This window comes from Rhagoletis pomonella, unplaced genomic scaffold (assembly GCF_013731165.1).
Source record: "Rhagoletis pomonella isolate Grant_MI unplaced genomic scaffold, Rhpom_1.0 Rhpom_scaffold_00010, whole genome shotgun sequence".
NCBI lineage: Eukaryota > Metazoa > Arthropoda > Insecta > Diptera > Tephritidae > Rhagoletis > Rhagoletis pomonella.
In genome coordinates, this window is record NW_023458564.1 from 30449878 (window position 1) to 30470962 (window position 21085).

Sequence of the window (21085 nt, forward strand, 5' to 3'; positions counted from 1 at the left end):
AACTAACAAAAAAAAATTTTACTTGAAAAACAGCAAAAATTTAACAAAAATCACCATGCACTCACTTTTAATAACCAGTGTATATTTTCTTGTTATTTCTATACTACGTAAATTTACATATGTATGTATGTATGAAGGTACATATATATATTTTTTTTAATTGTCCTGCATTTTCAATTCATATTTATGGTCACCGTAGGTATGCTACAATTATTAAAAATTGGTGCATTAGCATTAGTTTCGATAAAAGTTTCCTTCAAGCCATATACATACATACATATGTAGCATGAACCAAAAATACAAGATCACACCAGCAAACCAGTAGCCCGTTATAATCGCATTTAGGAAAAAAGTTGAGCGATTTTGACATTAGCCGTTTGTTTACATTTGTTCGTTTGGTAGTGGATTTTTACTGGAATTTTCTTCATATTCGCTTGTGACAACGTGTGTACACATAAGGTAAAGAATAATTTAACACAACGACATATATATAAATAAACAAAAATACCAAAAAATTATATATCAAACACATAATGCAACCAAATATAGTATAATTTCTATAAAAAAGAATCGAATTAAATAGTACGAAATTTAAAAGAAGGATATTTGTGCAACATAGTGTAAGAGTACCATATTTTTTTATTCAAGTTCAAAAAGTTATAACTTAGCCTTAGGACAGCCTTAGAGTGTAAGGAATGGATGTGCCACATTGAGCCTATGCTGTTCGTTTGTCGCTTCGCTACGGCATTACACTCCACAAACAGGTGAGATGGTATCTCCTCAGCTGAATCGCAGAAACGACACAGATCGGTCGACCAGATTCCCAGCTTGTGCAGATGGCCTCCTTATCTGCATGGTCCAGTGAGGTTGCCTGTAATTATTCCAAGTTTATGTTTGGGGAGGTTTATTAAACGTTTATATCTTTTATGATTATACCCTCCCAATAAGCTTTTAGCCTGGCGAAGTTCTATTGTACTATGCCAGTGCTGTTCCCTCCTATCTAGTGGTCCTTTCATAAGCTCCTCTCTGATAGTATTTGGGCCTATTGCCAGGAAAGACTCGGGACCTATTGGGGACGAAGTCGCCGCTGTTCTGGCTAAACCGTCTGCTATCTCGTTCCCTCGTATAGTTTTGTGGCAAGGAATCCACAGTAGTTGGATTTTGTTGAATCCCGCAAGGGTATTGAGGATGTTGACGCACTCAAGGACTAAAGCCGATTTTATCTCGAAGAATTAAGTGCCGCCTGACTATCGCTAAGGATTAGGATTCTCTCGTTGCTGTAACCTCTAAGTAAATCGGTCTCTGCGCACCTATTGATGACATATACAGTATCGGTCATATCTATAGCACGCCATTTCCAAGTGATATTGTGTGCCCCTTATGTTTATTTATTTATTTTTAAGAATTTTCAATTAAAATTTAGTTCATTCTCAGACAAACCCCATATATACCCAAGTTCAACAATTTGTAGAAAACTACAAAAAAGTGTAACAAATTTTCACCTAAATTTGAAACTTTTTTCCCGGAAGTCTTAGAATTTTTTTGAGTACACAGTTTTTTAGCCCCTGAAATTTTAGTCTGATAATGTGCAAATTTCAAGTGGCTACGAATTACCGTTAATTTTTTTAGAATTTTTTTTGTCGCATTGGCTTCCATATAATGAATAAACTCAATTTATTTGTATATGGAAGAAATCCGCAACACCTTTGGCGAAAAAAATTCTAAAAAATCAACGGTAACTTTTAGCCACTTGAAACTTGCACATTAGCAGACTAAAATTGATTGGGCTATAAAACTGTGTATTCAGAAAAATTCAAACACTTCCGAGAAAAAAGTTTGAAATTTGTTGCGCTTTTTTGTAGTTTTGTACAAATTTTTAAACTTGGGTTTATATGGGTTTTGTTAGAGAAAGAACTGCATTTTAATTGAAAATTCTTAAAAATAAATAAATAAACATAAGTGGCACACAATATCACTTTGAAATGGCGTGCTATAGATATGACCGATACTGTACCTCGGCTTGGTAGATATTTGGGTATATGCCCATTGGTACGGGTAGCCTCATCCTGGGACCATAAATACCTGCCCCAATATCTTCTGGTGTCTTGGAGCCGTCTGTGTACTACTGCTGGCCTATATATATCCCGCGATGCAGGAGTCGCTCCAGGTCGCCTTGGTGCAAAGTTCTATCTTAAATTTCCTGTCGGAAACAATTACCTTACTTATACCCTATTGTTGCCTAGTTTTTATGGTTTTTCTCGCTAGGGCTCTGTGAAGTTTCGCAGCTGCAGGTGTAGATGAAATGCCCTCACAAAACTTCCTAAAGCTGCCTCTTTTTGTCTTTGTGATTTCCTTACTATGTTCTGTCAGACTACCCTAATACTCATCCCAGTGTCATGTGCGTTTGGCTCTATTAAATAACCTGCGTAGCCTCTTTCTAAGTTCAGACAGTTCCCGAGACCACCACACAGTTTTCTTTCCAGGCCTTGGCTTGATCTCGGGACATGGAGTTGAAGGGTTCTGTTACAATGCCATTAAGCCTATTGACTCTAAGCTCAGATTCCAGTAGGTAACAAATGTTGGTTTGTGGCCAACATTGTGGATACTAAGGTCCGTGCTTATTATATAAAGTAGAGACTCACCACTGCGATTTGTTGTTGTTTTTATTGACTTTCAGCGTCCCCTGTACCTCTACAAGATCTTGTGTTAAGAACTCTGTAATGCAAAGATAGTCAATGTCATTTGTAAGCACTACACACGCTCTGGGCCTCTCAGTCGAGAGGTCACATATTACCTGGCCTTTGTAGCTCCACGGTTCTTGTATCAGTAGGATGCCCAGGTCTTCCGTGGCAAACCTGCTGGCAGCAGAAGGAGCCACCGCATGATGCAGGTTGACCTGGGCTACTGCCAAGCACCGTTTTTCATCTCTTAGGCTCGTCTAAGTCAGAGGGCCTTAGATCGCTCTCAATCCGCTTAGCGAGCTCTAGTCGCCTTATGTCTAGCCCTTCTAACAGGTCCTGCGTGGAGGGGACGTTCTCCGCTGTACTTGTACTCTCTGTTGGAGGTATGGTTGCAGTAGCTGGTGACTGTATAGGTAATTGCGGCTGTGGATATTGCTGTTGCTGTGTGGGTGGTGGCTATTTCGCAGGCTGGGTGGGCATCGGTGGCGGGTGCGGAGTTTAGAAAGGTACGGCCGTATCAGGGGCAGGGGCTGCGTCAGCCTGGGTTTCCTGGGACTCTTCCACCTTGTTACCAGTTGACTTCGGTCGCCATGGCCTGACGGTGACGAAGCTATATCTATAGTTAATATTGAAGCCTACACTTTTGATGCTGCAATACGACTCCTCGTCTATGCCCAGGTGTAGTCTTAGGCCAGTGTTCTCAATGCTGCACGAGATCACTCTCCACGCGGAGGTGTTCAAGCCCTCATTCTGCGCTTTGAGCAGTCCCAGAGCGTATTCAGCCGATTTGTCTGCGCTTCTTGGTAGGAACACCGTAACGTTATGCAACGGAAGGATTTCATCTCCCCTCTTGGTACACAATGCGGGTCCCTTCCAACCCTCAAGCTTAGGTGTAACCTGCGCAAGCCATGCCGCCGTCCTCTCATCCTTGCAATCAACAAGTAGTAAGCCGAATCTAAAGTAGACACCACAGAACACCAATGGGTGAGACCAACCGTTGGAGACCGCATCCATAATGGCGTCCTGAAGACCGGTAAGCTCATCCGAGCTAAGTGCTACAGCAGGGAAGTCTCTCGGCAGCACCGCTAGCCGAATGCCCTGGAGGGGCACCCCCTGCGTCTGCCCTTGGTCAGATTGCCCACCCTGACTCCTGGGCCATGATGCAGGAGGTGGTGCGTGCTCCCGCTGCCGCTTGTGGGTAGGGTGCTCTGGTGATGTGATTTGCCCGCTCTTCCGCTTTGAAGCAGGTGCGGGTTTATGGTGGCTATAGTTTTTCCCACTTCTCTGCTTGCTAGCAGGCGCGGGCTCTTTGGTATCGTTTGTTTGCTCCTCTGCGGATGCAGCTCTCCCTCTTTTGGCTCTGTCCTCCTCCTTCACCCTTTCGCCGGCGAGAGTTCGGGCTACATCTGGCGTCTTGCCTTGCTCAAGATATCGAAGGTACCATTTGGCTCCCGAACTAGCCAAGCCAGTTCGATTCTGGTCATCTAATGCGCCTCGATGACCGGATGAAGGCAATGGGGAAGGTTTCGCCCTCCTGTGCTTCCTGCGTTCTGTCTGCGACTCTGCTTCGCATGAAGCCGATGACCCTGAGCGAATCGGTGACCTTCGACGCCTGCTCGTGGACCTCGAGCGATGCCTGGCCGGGGAACCCGAGTGATGCCTGCTAGCCGAGCGACGCCCACTGATCGATTGGGTCCTGCTGCTGGAGCGGTGCCTGTTCTCGGAGCTGCGCTGACTGCAAGAATGCTCACTCCCATGGTGCCTGAAATTAGATTCTTCATTAGATTATTTAGTGATTTACCATAGTTGTTGCTTCCGCTAGAGGCGGTAACATGCCTGTCAGATTTAGGGAGGGCCTTTTCGTGGTAAAACCCCTCACTGGTGGATGGCTCATCATCGTCCGTGCTCGCGTGCTCGATGAACAGGGCTGCTTCAGTGTCAGAAGGACACTCCATGAAGCTGCCACTTCTCTTAGTACTCTTCGGGTAGCTGCCTCGCTGTGTTTTGCTACCTGCTGGCGCTGTTGTTACCGTTACTGTTGCTCTTGTTTCTGAAGTTCCAGTTGTTGTTTTTTGTTGTTTTTTTGTGATTGTTATTAGTTGGTTGTTGCTCATCTTGTTCGTACGACCGCCTGATCGTCGGGGCGAACTCAGCGGTCTATGCGTATAAGGGGGATCTCGAACGTCCGCCGCGGCAGCGCCCCATGTCGCGGTAAGGCCACCGTTACTCCTCGAGGCGGCCCGGTGTCGAGAAGGCGCCGTTCTAATACAACCGGATTATTCCCTCCTGGCTGCAAACCGTCCAATAGGCACGGTGTCGCGTAACACCCTGGATTAGGAGGTGGCAGTTCTTGGTCGCTGTTCTCCAGCGGTTCTAAGCTGGAAGGGGGTAGCGCAGGAACTACAAGAGTGACTGCGTTACCCCAGTCCAGAGAATAGCCGATTGGCGATTCAGCTAAGCCCCCGCACCAACGGCAAGGTGCCTGCCCTAGCGAGGGCACGATTATCGTCACATATTTAATTTGGCCGATGTGCACCGAAAAAGATTGGCACAATATGCGATGATGATGGGACCATTTAAAAAGTAGTTGTAGTAAACTCTTCTATCATCTGAGGTAACTTTTTGAAACCGATTTTTTATGGAGACTAATGCGCCCTAATGTGCACTCCTGACTTGATGTCTCTATGCAAGGACTACAAGCATTCCGCACATTGTATTGTTTAAAGGTTTACATGAAACAAAGAAAAAAAACCAAATCGATTTCCGCAGTCAATAACACTCAACCCATTAAAGGGCATGTTTTGGCTTTCTTGTCCGTGTCTAGCTCACGCAATTCGTAATATTGGTCATTTTAAGCAACTATCTGATTTTCAGGGCAACCATCACCCCTAACAGAGCTTCAAAGAGCAGGGAATGTGTTTTTTTTTTGCCTTGCAAGAGTGTGGCATTTTAAGAAACGAACACAAAATTTTCTCACCTTTGTCTTTATATTAAAACCGAACACGAAAAGAGAAAGGAAAAATCTAAAGGCGACACTTTTTGGTAGAAAAAAATCACCATTAGTGTTTACTTTTTACTTTAATAGCTCAGAGGCGCTTCCGAAGAAATAAACGGTAAGTAATGGGTTGAGTTCAGAAATATATCAAGCCAAATCATCAGACGCTTTTATTTCTAAACTATAATTGATGGAAATGTCCAACATGCGCAACCACGGTTAAATGTCTAATTGGAACGTATCTGCATAAATATGATGATTTCTGAACGCGCCCATGCCTTTACACCCTTATGGCTCTGAGGGGCCAATGAATGCGACATACTAATCCATACAATCCAAGCGCATTGTACAATTGAATATACATACATTTTGCGCTGGATGAGTGTTGAACATTATTTACTATGTTCTTTTGATAAGCAGATTACGGTTATTATCGTCAGTTTAGCCATAAATTGCTGCCGTTAAAAGATATTAACAAATTAATTGTTTATTTCCTAAATTAACTTGAGTCCCTCGGCCTATTTATTCAAAAGTTTGTGTAGAGGGATGGGACTGAATTTTATTGATAGTTTAGTAAATATTAATGTTTGAAAATGCAATAAAAAATTAGTAAATGGATTGAAACTCTCACTTCTCTGACAAATCTAGCTTCTAAACAACATTCTCTACACATTTTGTATCATTTTAGTCTACGTTTTTTCATTTAGCTTAAATATTTCCAATCATAAAGCCCTAAAACTGCATATTTCTGCCTTTTTCGACTTTCATGGCCTGTAAGTACATACATTTTTGAGTCTGGACAATCAACTTCAGTCATTTTTTAAAGCCCTTATATATATGCCAAGAAAAAAATTTGTGTATCTCGAACAATTCAATAGTTCTAACATTTTTAATGAATACAAATTTTTTTACATGTTATTTACATGAAAAATTTAAAATGTCCACCGACACCTAAAAAAAAAAATAAAAATTGTTCAAATGGGAGAACTTTTTTCTGACTAAATAGGTCTTTTTAAAGCCGTAAATTCGTTAGGTTAGTTATTTTGGATCAGCCTAATATGTATGTATGCATTCACAAGCACACACAGTGGCAACACTAGCACAACGAATGAAAGTTTTTCATTAGATTTGACGAAAAAAATTTTAAAATATAATTGCCTTATGAAGTGCATTAGGGCAGAAAACGAGAACCGATAACTAATACTATTTCCTAAAAACCTAAAAAGGTAGGTTCCACAAGTAAAAAAAATTAAATTCGAGTTTTTGTTCTTCTAAAGACAATGTTTATTACATTGCATATACATATGTATGTATCTCGGAATTTTTAATTACACTGTAAACTACAGTATATTGACAAAATATTTTCAAATCTTAAATACATTACTTACGCAATTTAGCTACAATATTATTTTTGTCTTGGGGTGGTGGATTTGACGAGTTGTTAAGCAAAGCTGTGAGTGTTGCATGCGATGAGCTTAGTGTACTTGGCTTTGTAAGTGGAGTTGCGTCGCTGGAGCTGGTGGCAATATTGCAACTTCCTGCAGCAGCAGCAGCAGCATTATTAGTATTTACTTTATTTAGTGGTGTCACAACTGCGTCTGCTGAAGATACTGTGGTAATATTGGCGATTGGTTTGGTCGTTTTAACACTACCACCGGTATTACTATTTGTACGGTTATTCTGTGCTGCAATCCCCTGGAGCAGTGCATTGCGTAAGTGACTATTACCCTGGGCACCAGGACCAACGGAAAAAGAGTTTGTAATTAATCCACGGCTCTTTATGTTCAAATCGACAAAGAATAACTTCATCTTTTGGATCATAAATTCTGGCACAGTAAATGTGTTCATAACATTAAGATCTATATTCGGCTTGTTCCGATATGTTTCGTGTGTTTGCTTCAATCGACAGACTTCTTCATGTATCAGAAAGAGAAAACGAGAATTGCGATTTTGTGCAGCTATAACATTTTGTGAACTTAGCCAATCTCGATCTTCATTGTCAGGTAAATAGCGGATTAGTTCAGGATGTTTGCTAGCTAAGCGCTCTTTTCCATCTGTGCCAAATCCAAAAGCTTGATTAGCCTGCACATCTAAAACAAATTTGGTTGTGGTCGAAATATGGGCTGTGTTCCAAAAAATTTGCCTACGACCAGAAGTGGTCGAAGCCGGTAGAGTACCCGATTTCTGTTGTTGATTTTGCTGAGGCAAGGATTGAGATTGTTGCAAGAAGGTTGGCGTTGAACTCAGATTAGCTTTTGCATTTCCAGTACAAACTACAGTGCTAGACACATTAATTGGAGTAACGGGCTGCACTTGCTGCTGAGTTGAGACGGTTAACAGTTTTTTGGCGGGCAACTCATTGAAATCGGCAGGTTTAGGTGGTGGACGTCTGACAGCAAAACGTAGACTAGTTGTCTCACTGGTGGTATACTGTGGTATTGTATTGGGGGCAGTAATGGATACGCATGCTAATGGTTGCTTTATAGAGCGATAGGGATTGTATTGTGCCTTTGCGTTCTCTAACAGTGCACACGACATCTTTTGCAACTAAAAAATTTATTTACAACCAATTTATTAGACAAATTTGTACATATGTATGTACAAAGGAAAATTACTCACAATTTCCTCAGATACAACGTTTTGACCCAAATTCTCTTTAATGTTTTGAAATGCTGGTTTGAAATAGGTCTGAAAAAATTTAAATATTAATTCATGTTAGGAAATCAAATTTATTACTTTTAAATTAATTATTTCCGCTTACTTCCATGTACTGCTTTATAATGACATCGATTTCATGGTCAAAGGATTGTTGAATACTAATACGTAGCAACTCAAGCGAACGCATGGCCGATTCTGCAGTGGCCCCTGTACCACTTACTTGTACAGGACAACTTAAACGCTGACGTAAACGCTGGAGCATCGTCTCGGCCATGTGAGGTGTAGTAACATATTTCTTCAATTGATTTAAACTTAATATTCGTGCAAAAATTTTTATAGTTAATATATTATCCGTACCATGGTATCGACAGGTGCAGTGGATGTGTTCGTAGAAATGGCACTGTTTATTACTGGGAATGTAGGGTTTGGCGGCTGTTGTACCGATGTTTGGGCTGATTGTACTTCCAATTTCATTACTGGCGGACTAGCAACGCTAGTAACCATTGAATGTGTTGTTTGATTGGAGCAATTGGAGTCGTCCGAAGATGACTGCAAGCCAGTTGGAGACCTATTTGCTTCTGTAGAAGATGCAGAAGTGGAGCCTGCATCGCTTAGAATTTTCCAGCTGCGTTGGATTACCATTTTCTTTTGAATTTATTCCTTGTAATGTATTGTGTTCTTAATTTCAAGTATGTTACAATACACTATTTTCTTCGTTGACACAAGTTTTCTTAACTGTTTACTGATGTGAAATGGCTGCAGCACTGACCAGGCACGCGAAATAATAAAGTTGTGTATCGATATTCTACTCAACCTCCTGTACTGCTTACTGCTATCGTATTTGCTCTGTAGACCCGTTGAAGTGGCCATTGCGCAGATGCAAACAAACCGCTTTCTACCCCTAAAACATAAGTTCTCATTTAGTAGCATTTACGAAGCAACAAGAGCAACTATAGCTGCTTTCCTAGTCACCACCATTAACATCACAGGTCGAAAATTGGTCATCAGGCTCATTAATTTCTAATCTTCGTTCAGCTTCTAACAAAGCAAGTAGTGATCCATTTTCAGTCTTGTCAAATTTTGCATACTCGTCTTCATCACAATTGACCGTTTCCGTTGTGTCCATTTCTGCTGAATTGGAGTGTTTTCGGAAGCGTCTTTGTTTTTTGCAAGCTAACTTAGCATCAAACTCTTCCATATATACCAGTGGTTCAGTATAGTCGCTGGGCTTTTGATAACTTTCATTAACAGGATATCCTAATACGTCAGGAACCATGAACACAAAAAGCCACCCTACTAATGGTGTGGACCCACAGGTATAACTTGATTCTTTGTGGTAAAACAACAATCCATCAAGCTCTGGTACATTGTTAGGAAAAAATGGGAAGCGTAGCAGAGCTTCGGTTACATTTTCAATATTATCCATATCTAATCGTTCCAACAATATCAAAGGTTTTTCATTGTTTATGCCACGCTCGGCCAGGTCATGGCACTCATCAAACTTTGAACGTAACCAGAAAAAACGAAATTGCGCCTCACAATGAATAAGTTCTTGATTCCCATAAATTAAGGCGTCCAACACATAAAACGTATCTTGATCAGAAGAATAAACACAGTCGAGTAACGTGCTTATTTTACTTCCACGTTGTCCATTGTCACCGGGTAAACAAGTGTGAAAAGTCATCCGCTTACGTCCTGCTTTGGAATACATATCAGTACGTCCACTAGTAGCCATCAACAAACAACGCTGACCCTTTGGGCATGGTACCATGGCCCAATCATCCAAGCTCACGGGCCTGTCGCGGAGCCATTCAGATAGTTGTAGCGTATAGTCAGAACCATAAGCATCTTTTAAAGCCCTTGAAGTCCCTAATTTACCACCATGTGCGCACAATTTAGTTTTGTGCCGGTTATCACTCAAATCCGCATCGCGTTGTAAATCCTGCAGTAACAAACGTTTGCGTTTTTGCTCCTCTAATAGTTTTTTACGCCTCTCTTCTTGCAATTGCAATCTACCTTTGCCGCTTTGTTTATATAAATCGCGAAACATTGTGAACAAATTCTCAATTTAAAAATTATAAGTACATAATTAAAATAAAAACAATTTGCGGCTCCAAATACTTTTCATAAAAAAACCTTCTTGCAAATTAGAGCTGTGAAACTATCGATACTAGCGAATGGTTATATTTTTATGCACTATCGAATGGTTGTTGGCTACTATCGATAGTCTATAGGAGTGTTCGCTATGCAAAAAATTTGTACAAGTTGGTACCAACTGTTACCAAATCGTTCGTTTAGCCAAAAACCGAGTAAAACTTGCAAGGAGAGAGCACAATTTTGACATTTCATTTGGGGGGGAAGTTGCAAATTCGTGCTGGTGAAAATTTTTGCCAGTAAGAATTTGCAAGCAGGATTGTGGCACACGGTTGCATTTTTGTCAACATTAATTTGAATCAACAATTTCGTTAAATTTAAAAATGAACAATCTTGTTGCGATTGACTAATGAAAGAAGTATGAAATATTTGTTTATTCAATTAATTTAATTAATTCCAAACGTTTGAAAGGTACCCGGCTGAAAAAGTTGTATTCGTAATCGGAACGCACTCGACACCGCTGTCGATATAGGAAATTCGACAGTGAGTTCCACAAAGAAATTGAAGCGTATGTTGAAGAAAGTCAGAATAAGAAGAAATATACGTATAGGTCAATTCCACCTGAAATATTTAAAAAAATTATTATGCTCGAAATGCAACCGTGGACGCCAGCTGGCAGTGAAGCTTGCAAACGTTTGCTAATTCCTGTTCGCGCAAAACTTAGTAAGTTTCTCTCTTTGAGAGAGTAAGGTATCTTATTCTCTGAATTTGGTTACTGGCTAATTCTTACTGGCAGTTGCATAGCGAACACTCCTTATATTTGAGGAAATATATACATATATATATATATATATTAGCTGCGTTCCAGCAGCAGTATGAATAGCAGGAATTTACAGGATATTACAGGAAGCTGTTCCCGCATGACCCCTTACATAAGGTTTATTAATGGCGAAAACAGCTGTTCCTGTAAATCCTGCAAAATCTGCTATTCGTACTGCTGCTGGAATGCAACTATTTTTATATAACATGGAAACATTAATTTGCTTACACATCACTATTTTTTTTATCTATCACCGGGTTTTACACGGTTCAAGTAATTAGTTCAATTCAGCTTGCTAGTGGAAGAGAGAGGTTGAGAAGAAAAGGGAAGTGTACAAAGGCGTCTCTACCGTCAAGTGGTTTCAAGTTTCTTGCTTTGCTTTTAACATTTTCGCAAATAGAAAACACAAAAGAGAATGAACCAGAAGTTCTTTAAAGTACTTGAATCATTTAAATCGGGTGTAATTAAATTTGAAAAACAAAACTAGTTTGAATATCTTTTTGGAACCATACTATGGTGTTAGTGGTTCTGCGTCGATGAAACAAACTATTGATATAAGCCAGGGTTAGTCAAATTTTGGAAGTTCTTATATGGAAGAGAAAAGAACAAAGTTACTGAAAATTGAATATCTTTTTGGAACCATACTATGGTGTTAGTGGTTCTGCGTCGATGAAACAAACTATTGATATATGCCAGGGTTAGTCAAATTTTGGAAGTTCTTATATCGAAGATAAAAGAACAAAGTTACTGAAAATCGCTATATAACAATAAGCTAATTCTTCAGGAACTAAACAAAACTAAAAAGTTTATATAAATAGCTTCGTCAATGCATTTTAAAATTATCCGATACTATCGATAGTTTCATTGCAAACTATCGAAAACTTCTATGGATAGTTTCAAGAACGAAAGACACAAGATCACGCGGGACGGAAAGAACGAAAAAAGTTATTTTCTAGCTGCCGAAATCTCGACGCCATCTTTGCTGTAAGAAGTAAACAACGAAGAGAACGGAGAAAACCGCGAAATTGTTGAACGCATGAAAAATCATTTTTATTATGCAAATTCTTCTAAAAATCATGCCGTTGTGTTAAATTATTCTTTATCTTATGTGTACACACGTTGTCACAAGCGAAAATGAAGAAAATTGCAGTAAAAAGCCACCACCAAATTGTAAACAACGAAGAAATGTAAATAAACGGCTAATGTCAAATCGTTCAACTTTTTTCCTTAATGCGATTCTAAAGGCTCTGTTATGCATACTTGGCATTGCATGCACTGCTATACCATTTTTACGTAGAAATCAAAAACCAACAGACTTTTACGTATGTAATGCTGTGCGTTGGGTAACCGCTTACACGCGAAGCTCATTTAACAGATTCCTTATGTGACAACTCTCAAGCAATGCCAAGTATGCATAACGGAGCCTTAACGGGCTACTCTCCTGCCCGCGTGATCTTGTCTTTTTGGTTCATGGGATAGTTTTACAGTTCTATTGCAAATGACATGGTTCATGATCATGAACCAAAAATACAAGATCACCTAATCAAAGAAGCAAGAAAAAAGTATATTTCTGAGTGGTTTTGACATCTGCCCAAGAATGAAAACAAACAAAGAAAACGAAAAAGGCGCGGTGATTGAGTGCGATTAAATTGGTATTTATTGGCTGCGTTTCTTTATACATTCCGGATAATCCCATTTCACAGCCGGAATAAACAGAATGCTTTTGAAATATACGTTAACATATCATCAGGAACGTTCTAAAGAATAAGTAAACAAAAAAGTTTATTCCAAACGTTCAGAATGAATAAAGAAATTCAGCTATTATAAAATATACAAAGTGAAACTTGGTGACAATTAGCAAAAAAAGTTCATAAAATATGGTTTTCATGATTGAAAGTGTTTTACAATCGCATATCATTACCACGGGTCGATTTTTCAATGCCAACGTTCTGGCCACAAACGAGCACTCACTTTTCACGCAAATTTACGCCTTTTGGCAAACCAAACATACGCACAAACTTGTTCCGATCACACAGCACTTTATTTTATATCATAAATATGTAATAAACCAAAATTTATAATTAAAATCGCTGCAGAAAACACATTCAATCGCTAAAAAATCACTACGAAGAGGTAGAAGACGGTGTAAACAAAACCGAAAAACGTCAAAAACGCTACGAAAACTTTTTTCTGAAAATCGATTACAAATACAACGATGGCTGATTAGGTGATCTGTAGTCGTTGGTTCATGGTTCATGATAGCCCCACATGGGTGTCGATAATTTAGCAGACAGAAAATACTATCGACTAATCGCTAAGGATAGAGCTCCATACCAAGCTTTTGGGACTTGCTAATAGCGCATGATCCAACTACACAAGATCTGACAAGATGAAGCAATAGAAAATAATAATTTTCTGGCTGACGTTTGTAATTTCGCGCCATGCTATTTTCTTCAAAAAGTAAACAAAAAAACATGAAGACGAAACATAAAGAAAAAAATGCAAGCAATTTTGCAGTACATGTTTGTGCTAATCAATTTACTATTTTGTACGTGTTTTTGCAACCAATCACCGCGCACTTCATTTTAATTACATTTGCACAAAAAATTTATTGAAAATCGCTTAAAAATCGCTGAAATAAACCACCGATTCAGCAAAACAGAAATAACAACTTCCAAATTACGAACGTCACACACTTTTTTATGAATTGCTATTACAAATGGTTGCTTCTCAAACGGTCAGATCTGTTCTAATTGGTTCATGCTAGGGCACGGTGCACATTAGGGCGATACGATATGCGATGCGATATGCGATACGATGCGCGATACGATACGCGATGCGGTATGAAATGCGCGCAGTGCACATTAGAGCGATGCGATACACGATGCGACATGCGATGCGACACGCGATACCATTTTGTGATAGCCACACAAACATTTGTGCCCTTATAAGCTTGTAAATGAGTTGCTTCTTAACCGAGTTTAGACCTTTCGAATGATGAGTCTATGTTTATATCTGTAAACTTTTAAAAAATTTAAGAGAAAAGTATGTTTAATATCGAGTAAAACTGATGTTTATTTTTACAAAGTCGGCTAAAAATCAAATGAGATATTCAAATTTTCATGATAAATTATTTCAGAATATTGCGTTCACTACAAGGAGAAATCGGTGAAAGCTGAATTAAAAAAGGTTAAGCAAAAATTTTTGCATTATATAGCCAAAAATATTATTTTTCCCATGAAAAGTCGAATAACTTATTCAGATTTCACCCGATTTTTGTAAGTAAAAATATATAAATATATATATATATCAAATGTTAATATTGCATCAGTGCAGGAGTAGTATAGATGCTTATGCACACAATTTGTACTTTCTCTCTTTAATTTAAAAACTCCTTAAATATAATAAAATAACACTCAAGAAAAAAACATATAAAAATATAACGAATAATCAAAAATAATAACCTACATACATCATTTTTTTAGTATCTGTTATTATATCTGATTTCTTCTTTTAATGGTAAATGAGATAATTATTTCTTAATTGTTTCTAATTACACTGATTATTAATAAACAAAATAGTTAATCATTAACATTTAAACAACCACCAAATCTTTTTTGCTATTCAAAATCAAAAATAAATAGGTTTAAAATTATTGGATTCTTTAAATTTCTTTTTAAAGATGTGAAAACAAAGGCAAATAAACCAGCACAAAAAATATTATTTTGTGCATTCACCTATGTCCTTGACCTCATACGCTATATTTCTCCATGCCAAACTAGTCATGTCTGTTGTACAACGTTTTTTTTTTCTGTATAGTTTCATAAACATGGGTTTTTTTTTATAAATTCGACTAAAAAAATTGAGGAAGATGCTTCTGCCTGTGAAATGGTCATGCTTATTGGAAAAAATACTGCGCAATGCTAATCCCACCTCGTTCACAAAACCGTGTCGCACGTGCCATACGCATACAATATTATATCGCAGCGGTGTCGCACAATCGCTCCTACCAATTCCCACGTACTCAGCATGCCGATGTCGCATTCATATCGTATAGCGTATCGTATCACATATCGCATCGCATATCGTATCGCTCTTATGTGCACCGTGCCTAACAGCGCTGAGAGCAGTGTTGCCGCGACGGCATGAAAAAATGTATCGTAAAAGAAAAAAAAATGTCAAGTTAGAAAAAACTTAAAAAACTGCTATTTGGTTTTATACCATTGCTTTTTATTATTGTCAATAGCCGAAAAATCATGTATTTCGCATTCATACACATACATACATATGTATGTACAAGAAGAAAAATATTTTACACAATGTGATAATCTATCAAAAAATAGATTCTTGTTTTTAATCTTGTATAGAGACGAACAAAAATATTTTGGCTGCATTTCTTTATCCCTTCTGAACGTTTGGAATACACTTTTTTGTTTACTTATTCTTTAGAACGTTCTTGGTCATATGTTACTGTTTATTTCAAACGCATTCTGTTTATTCTGCCTGTGAGATGGGATTGTCTGGAAACGCAGCCTTTGTATAGATTTTAAAGAAGCTTGAATTCAAAGATATGTACATTATACTGCATCACCAAAAAAAGTTGCGGGTTTTCCGCCGGGATTACAAAATTTATTACATTTTAAGACGCCGTTTTGTCATCTGAGGGGACTTTTTTCAAAAAGTTATTTAAGAAACTATTTTCATTCATAAAAAACTCCATTTTTGGAGGTATTTTCAAATCGGTCGTGCTCGCTTAAATCTTAATATTTTTCCAAAATATTTTGGTGGACGTCTTAAAATATAATAGATTTTATAATTCCAATGGAAAAATAGTACCGATTTTTTTTCTTATGGGGAGTGATGCAGTCTAATGTACATATATACATACCTAGAACTATTAGCTGTCGATCATTTACGTTAATTATCAAATTATGTGATACTTTCCACGTTAAACTCCTTGGAAATTATGTCAAAAAGATGAGACTGGCGACTTTATTTTTACTGTGAATACGCCCCATCATATTCTCAACAGTAATTAAGTTCTATTCCTCTTTTCTTATTGGATCGATTTTAAATCTGAAAATAAACGCTCTGCACCTGCAGAGCTGTTTATGAGGCAAGTAAAGTAAATTAAAAATGAACGAGTCAGCCTTTTAAACATTGTTCATTTAAATAATTTTTCTTTAAGCTTATTTGACCCCAAAACATTTCAATATTTTCGATCACAATTTAAAAGCTGCCTGAACGCCTGAAAAGCTTGTGGCATAAGTAAAGAATACGTACAGAACCAATTAACCGTTTGAAAAATTGACCACCACGTTGGAAAGGTATTGAACATCTTTCGTTTGATATACATATTGTGTGAATTTGGGCAAGATATTTGTAGCAAAAAGATACTTAATAAAAATATAAAAAAAAAAATGTTTTTATTAGCCTAAAAAATATCAGCAATGTATTTAAATGTTATAATTCTGCTTCAAAACTCCAATTTGGACGAAATAAAATAAATATTAAACCAGCTGATTGTCCGCGAAAAAGATTGGAGTTGGTCATCTTTTCGCTTCGCGTTGCAGCTGAAACAATCTATGTGGCATGCTTTGTGCATTTTCGTACAATTTATCCTATCTGTCAAAGCGAATCTGTCATGCAAATCGAATAAAGCGTTTTATCTGGCATCAGCTTTATTAACATAGCCCATAAATATATTTTATAAAATGTATACACTTAGGTACCTTTTTATGGGATTTTTTTATGCGGAATTGAATTTATGCGGTTTTCAAACCATTTTTTTGCTGTAGCGATTTTGCTTCATTGAGAGTTTTTATAACTTTTTTTCAGTGTGTTAGAGACAATTCTTCTGATAATTAAATTTGTATTTGTATTCTTACGTAGGGATGAAACGATACGAGTAAATACAAGAACATACCGTCGCCTGGGTAAAAGGTTGAAGTTTGGAATGCAATTTCTCAAAAACGCCAAGATAGATTTTCTCCAAAGCCTCTGAAAATGTTACTACACCATTTCCAGTTGGATTTTGGAAGGCGTCAATTGGATTTTAGAATAGTCAATTGTATTTTAGAAAGCGTAAATCAGAAATCAAAGACGTGACGGAATATTAAAATTATGTAGAATAATCATATATGTAATACTCCTATATTGGCAGTAAGAGCTATGTAGTACCGTCCAAAAACACTACAGTACAGATATATCAATAAACACGTACGAAAGAAAAGGAACACATATGTTTATAAATAAACATGTACACAACACATATACAAAAACGGCACTCAAGTACACAATCCATTGACAAAAACGGTACTATGTAGACTGTCTCGCTTTGATTTCGGAATGCTTACACATTGAGAAGTTACCCTGTGGGGAAAATCTCTAGTTCTGAACTGGGGCGCTTCTAGTACATTTAGACCCAGTACTGGTTCGCGATAAATCTCTTTTGCATGCAAGCAACTGGCGAATTTAACATGGCGATGTCCTAGGAAGTGTCAATTGCCCCCCGCTGCATCCCTTTTTCGATAGTTCCGAACTAGTCCTAAATTCTATAGTTCCGACCCAGTTCTAAAATCGACAGACGAAAGAAAAAAGTATCATGATTTTTCAATCTTTTCGGTTCTTCCGTGTGCGATTTTACATTATTTTCAAAGAAACGTTTTTTCAATTTGAAATTTAATTTGTTTGAATGATTGTAAGAAATGTACGTTTACTTACCTTACTGTAGCTGACTTTGCAGAGGTGCTCGCTGTTATTGGTTAGATTCCAGATGGCCCCAAGATGTTAATATGTTAACACAAAGCTTTGTTTTGTATTACCAAACTATGAAATAGCATCTGCGAAGCACAGAATAGAAGCGTATTTGAACGAAAAAGCCGCCAGACACATATCTATGTAAAGTAAACAAGCCCCCCGCTGCATCCCTTATTCGATAGTTCCGAAATAGTTATAAATTCGACAGATAGGATCTAGTTCGTTCTGCATCCCTTTTTCTATAGTTCCGAACCATTTCTAAATTCGTCACTTTAGATATAGATTTGAAGTGAAAAAAACTGAAAAAATTAGTTTCTTAAAAGCACCACTTTTCGCCGATTTTGGACTGGTGGGGATAAAGTTCCTATCGGACTAGTTCGTTTTTGGCGATAAAGACCTAGCACGGAGCTAGAAATTTGATTCACTAGTACGCGGTTTCCATGCAGGGTAGCTTACTGCCAATATAGAAGTATTACATATATGAGAATAATGTATATAAAAAGAATATAGGCGCACAGGAGTGAAATGTAATGTAATAGTAAATGAGTAATGTAAATTGGAAGAGCAAGACAATAGTATATGTAACAAAATTCCATGTTTTACATACTTGGAAGAAATAAAATGCCATTTAAAAAAATTGTATTCACCAACTATCAAAGTTCGTTTGGCAATTGCATCCGCATAGAAAGTAGTACTGTTCGCTTAAAAGTGAATATTTTAGTAAAATTTGCATTGACAAATACCGCACATAAGAAAAAACTGGCTACCTCAAAATTTTTGTAGAAAATTCTAAAATTCACTTTACATTTTCTAAAATCCAATTTACGTTTTCTAAAATCCAGTTGACTATTCTAAAATCCAATTTACGCTTTCTAAAGTCCAGTTGAGTATTCTAAAAGCCAATTTACGCTTTCTAAAATCCAGTTGACTATTCTAAAATCCAATTGACTCTTTCTAACATCCAATTAACTCTTTCTAAAATCCAACTGGAAATAGTGTAGTTCACAAAACTCTTAAATTATTTTATTTTTAATGTTTATTGTTAATTTGTTTGGAGTTTATGAAGGATTTTCTGTAGTAAAATTTTGCCGTAATCGCCCTTTGTCCACAATTTGGCAGCCACTTTGTATGAAATACGACAAAATGTGACCAACATTTCTACTAAACTAACGACACTTTTTACTCAATATCTCGGTAACTAAAGGAGATATCCAAAAATGGAGAACACCATTTCTAAGATATTTATTAGATTAATATGACTGCATCACTAACTAAATTTTTACTAAATTATTGAAAAAATTGTAGTCAATATCTCGGAAACTAAAGGATATATCTAAAAACTGATAACAGCAATCGAAAGACCTTATTTCAAAATATATAACTGCATCTAGAACTAAAGATCGTCAAAATGGCGTTTACGATAATCTTTTACCCAGGCGACGATACTCGATACTTTTCGTTGGATACCAAGTAATTTTGGTATCGATGCTTTTGAACCAAGTAGATATCGAAAAAAAATACTCGTATCGAAAGCCGATACCAAGGCGAATTTTCTTTTGGAATTTTTTCTCCACTAATATGAATCGCCCGATGATTTATGACTGTTTAAACGATAGGGGCCTTTAAATATTGAATATGTTATTTTTTTCCTGAAACCAGTATGCAAAGAGCCTTTCTAAAAGATATTTTTGTTGTTATTGCATTAGGGAATCCATTTCCATGGTCGCAAAAACCAAAAAAAAAATTTAAGTTCATTGCACGCTGCTCTTAAGTCCAAAGAATACAAATCCAAAGCTTTTACTTTTGAACGTCGGTCTTGAGGTCAAGATAACTTTTCATTTAATTAGACCTTTAAAATGACTTTCAAAAGTAAAATTTTAGATTTTTTTGTCTTTTTTTACCTTAAAACTGGGGGGTCAAGGTTCTTGGTGCTGTTATCACTCGTGATGCAGTGCTCTGGATCAGGGGCTGTCGAACATGGGCTCTGGTTCAAATGGCGACGACATCCAAATACCCACAGACGAGGAGGAGGCGCTCTTATCGTCATAGCAGGAGGAAGCTAGTACTCCTAAAAGAAAACTCTCTCGAGCAGGTATAAACCGCTACAAATTCTACCTCTCTAGAGGTATCAGCGAAAACGATGCCAAACGGCTATCCATTATTCCGATGGCAAAAGGAAAGGCCGAACTGGCTTTTCTGGCTGGCACAAAGCTTAAGAGGAACCGATCGGTGAACCTCACATCTTTCCCGGTGGAGAACTCTCCCAAACGGAAACCAGGTCCAGCTGACAAAAGGGACCATATGGGACCAAAGGAACCTAGTGTCAAGGCAACTTTTGCCGATGTCACAAAGACGCCGAGCTTTCAGGCGGACATTGGTAATGGGGTTAGGTAAGGGTTACTCCCTAAAGGGTACCCTAAAGCACTCTGGTCCTTAGTCCAACTACAGGCCATTCAGGCGGCCATCCTGGAGGAGGTGAGGCGACAGCGAAAGGGCTCTGTGAAGCCCAAGGTTAGCGGTTGCACCTCCGTCCGGGATGGATGTCAATTGGCTGCGGAGACGCTGGAGTAGCTGCGCAAGGTATCCCGAACCCCGAAACCTTGGAAGGGCGCGGAAATTGTGGCAATGAATGCCACTGACGTGCCTAAACTCAGTGTCTACGTTGGGTACTTTCCGGAGCCATCAACCACTCCAGTGGACAGTATCCTTGGCCTTGTCGAGGGTAAGAACGAGGGGTGCGGGTAGGTAGCTGGAGGGTGCTCAACAGGGTATAGAAAGGACCCACCACTGAGCTCACTCTATCGATTGACCCGGACTCAGCGGAGACACTCGACAGGCTGGGATACCTAGTCAATTATGGATATGGCAGGGTGCGCATCCATAAGAAAGGGAAGACGACTGAGTCGTCAGACCCGGATGGTACACAGCCTGCTATAGCCAGTTCCTCCTCCACTGCACAAAGTGCTTGCATCAAAGAGGGACCTTGCGGTTCCAAGGACGTACCCAAGGGACTGCAAAGGTTACCTTCAGAGCAGTCAGGGGTAGCGGAGAAGGAAAAAGCACCTGTTCAGGAGTCCA

The 21085-nt window shown here is 38.4% G+C and overlaps 2 protein-coding genes across 5 annotated transcripts in view; both read right to left on the reverse strand.

Annotated features, from left to right (window-relative positions):
• Positions 1 to 8994, reverse strand: part of LOC118746224 — an 84890-nt gene extending 75896 nt beyond the window's left edge. The window contains exons 1-5 of one of the 4 annotated variants that reach the window (XM_036480050.1): positions 8692 to 8994; positions 8438 to 8629; positions 8296 to 8364; positions 7065 to 8223; positions 606 to 871 (exon numbers count right to left, since the gene is read on the reverse strand). In XM_036480050.1, the coding sequence (XP_036335943.1) occupies positions 846 to 871; positions 7065 to 8223; positions 8296 to 8364; positions 8438 to 8629; positions 8692 to 8976 (1731 nt within the window). In that variant the 5' untranslated portion in view covers positions 8977 to 8994 and the 3' untranslated portion in view covers positions 606 to 845. Of the gene's footprint in view, positions 1 to 605; positions 872 to 2642; positions 2716 to 2794; positions 4444 to 4517; positions 5187 to 7056; positions 8224 to 8295; positions 8365 to 8437; positions 8630 to 8691 lie in introns of those variants that run through there. The other 3 variants (XM_036480049.1, XR_004993814.1, XM_036480051.1) reach the window with 3 other exon arrangements.
• A 285-nt stretch (positions 8995 to 9279) lies between these two features.
• LOC118746225 (snurportin-1-like) lies at positions 9280 to 10529 on the reverse strand. The gene has a single exon (XM_036480052.1). The coding sequence runs from the start codon at positions 10382 to 10384 to the stop codon at positions 9299 to 9301; it is 1086 nt and encodes a 361-aa protein (XP_036335945.1). The 5' UTR covers positions 10385 to 10529; the 3' UTR covers positions 9280 to 9298.
• Between the last annotated feature and the right edge of the window lie 10556 nt (positions 10530 to 21085).

Excerpts from the sequence above, each read along its gene's own strand:
- LOC118746225 (XM_036480052.1), bottom strand. The coding sequence starts at position 10,384 with ATGTTTCGCGATTTATATAAACAAAGCGGCAAAGGTAGATTGCAATTG.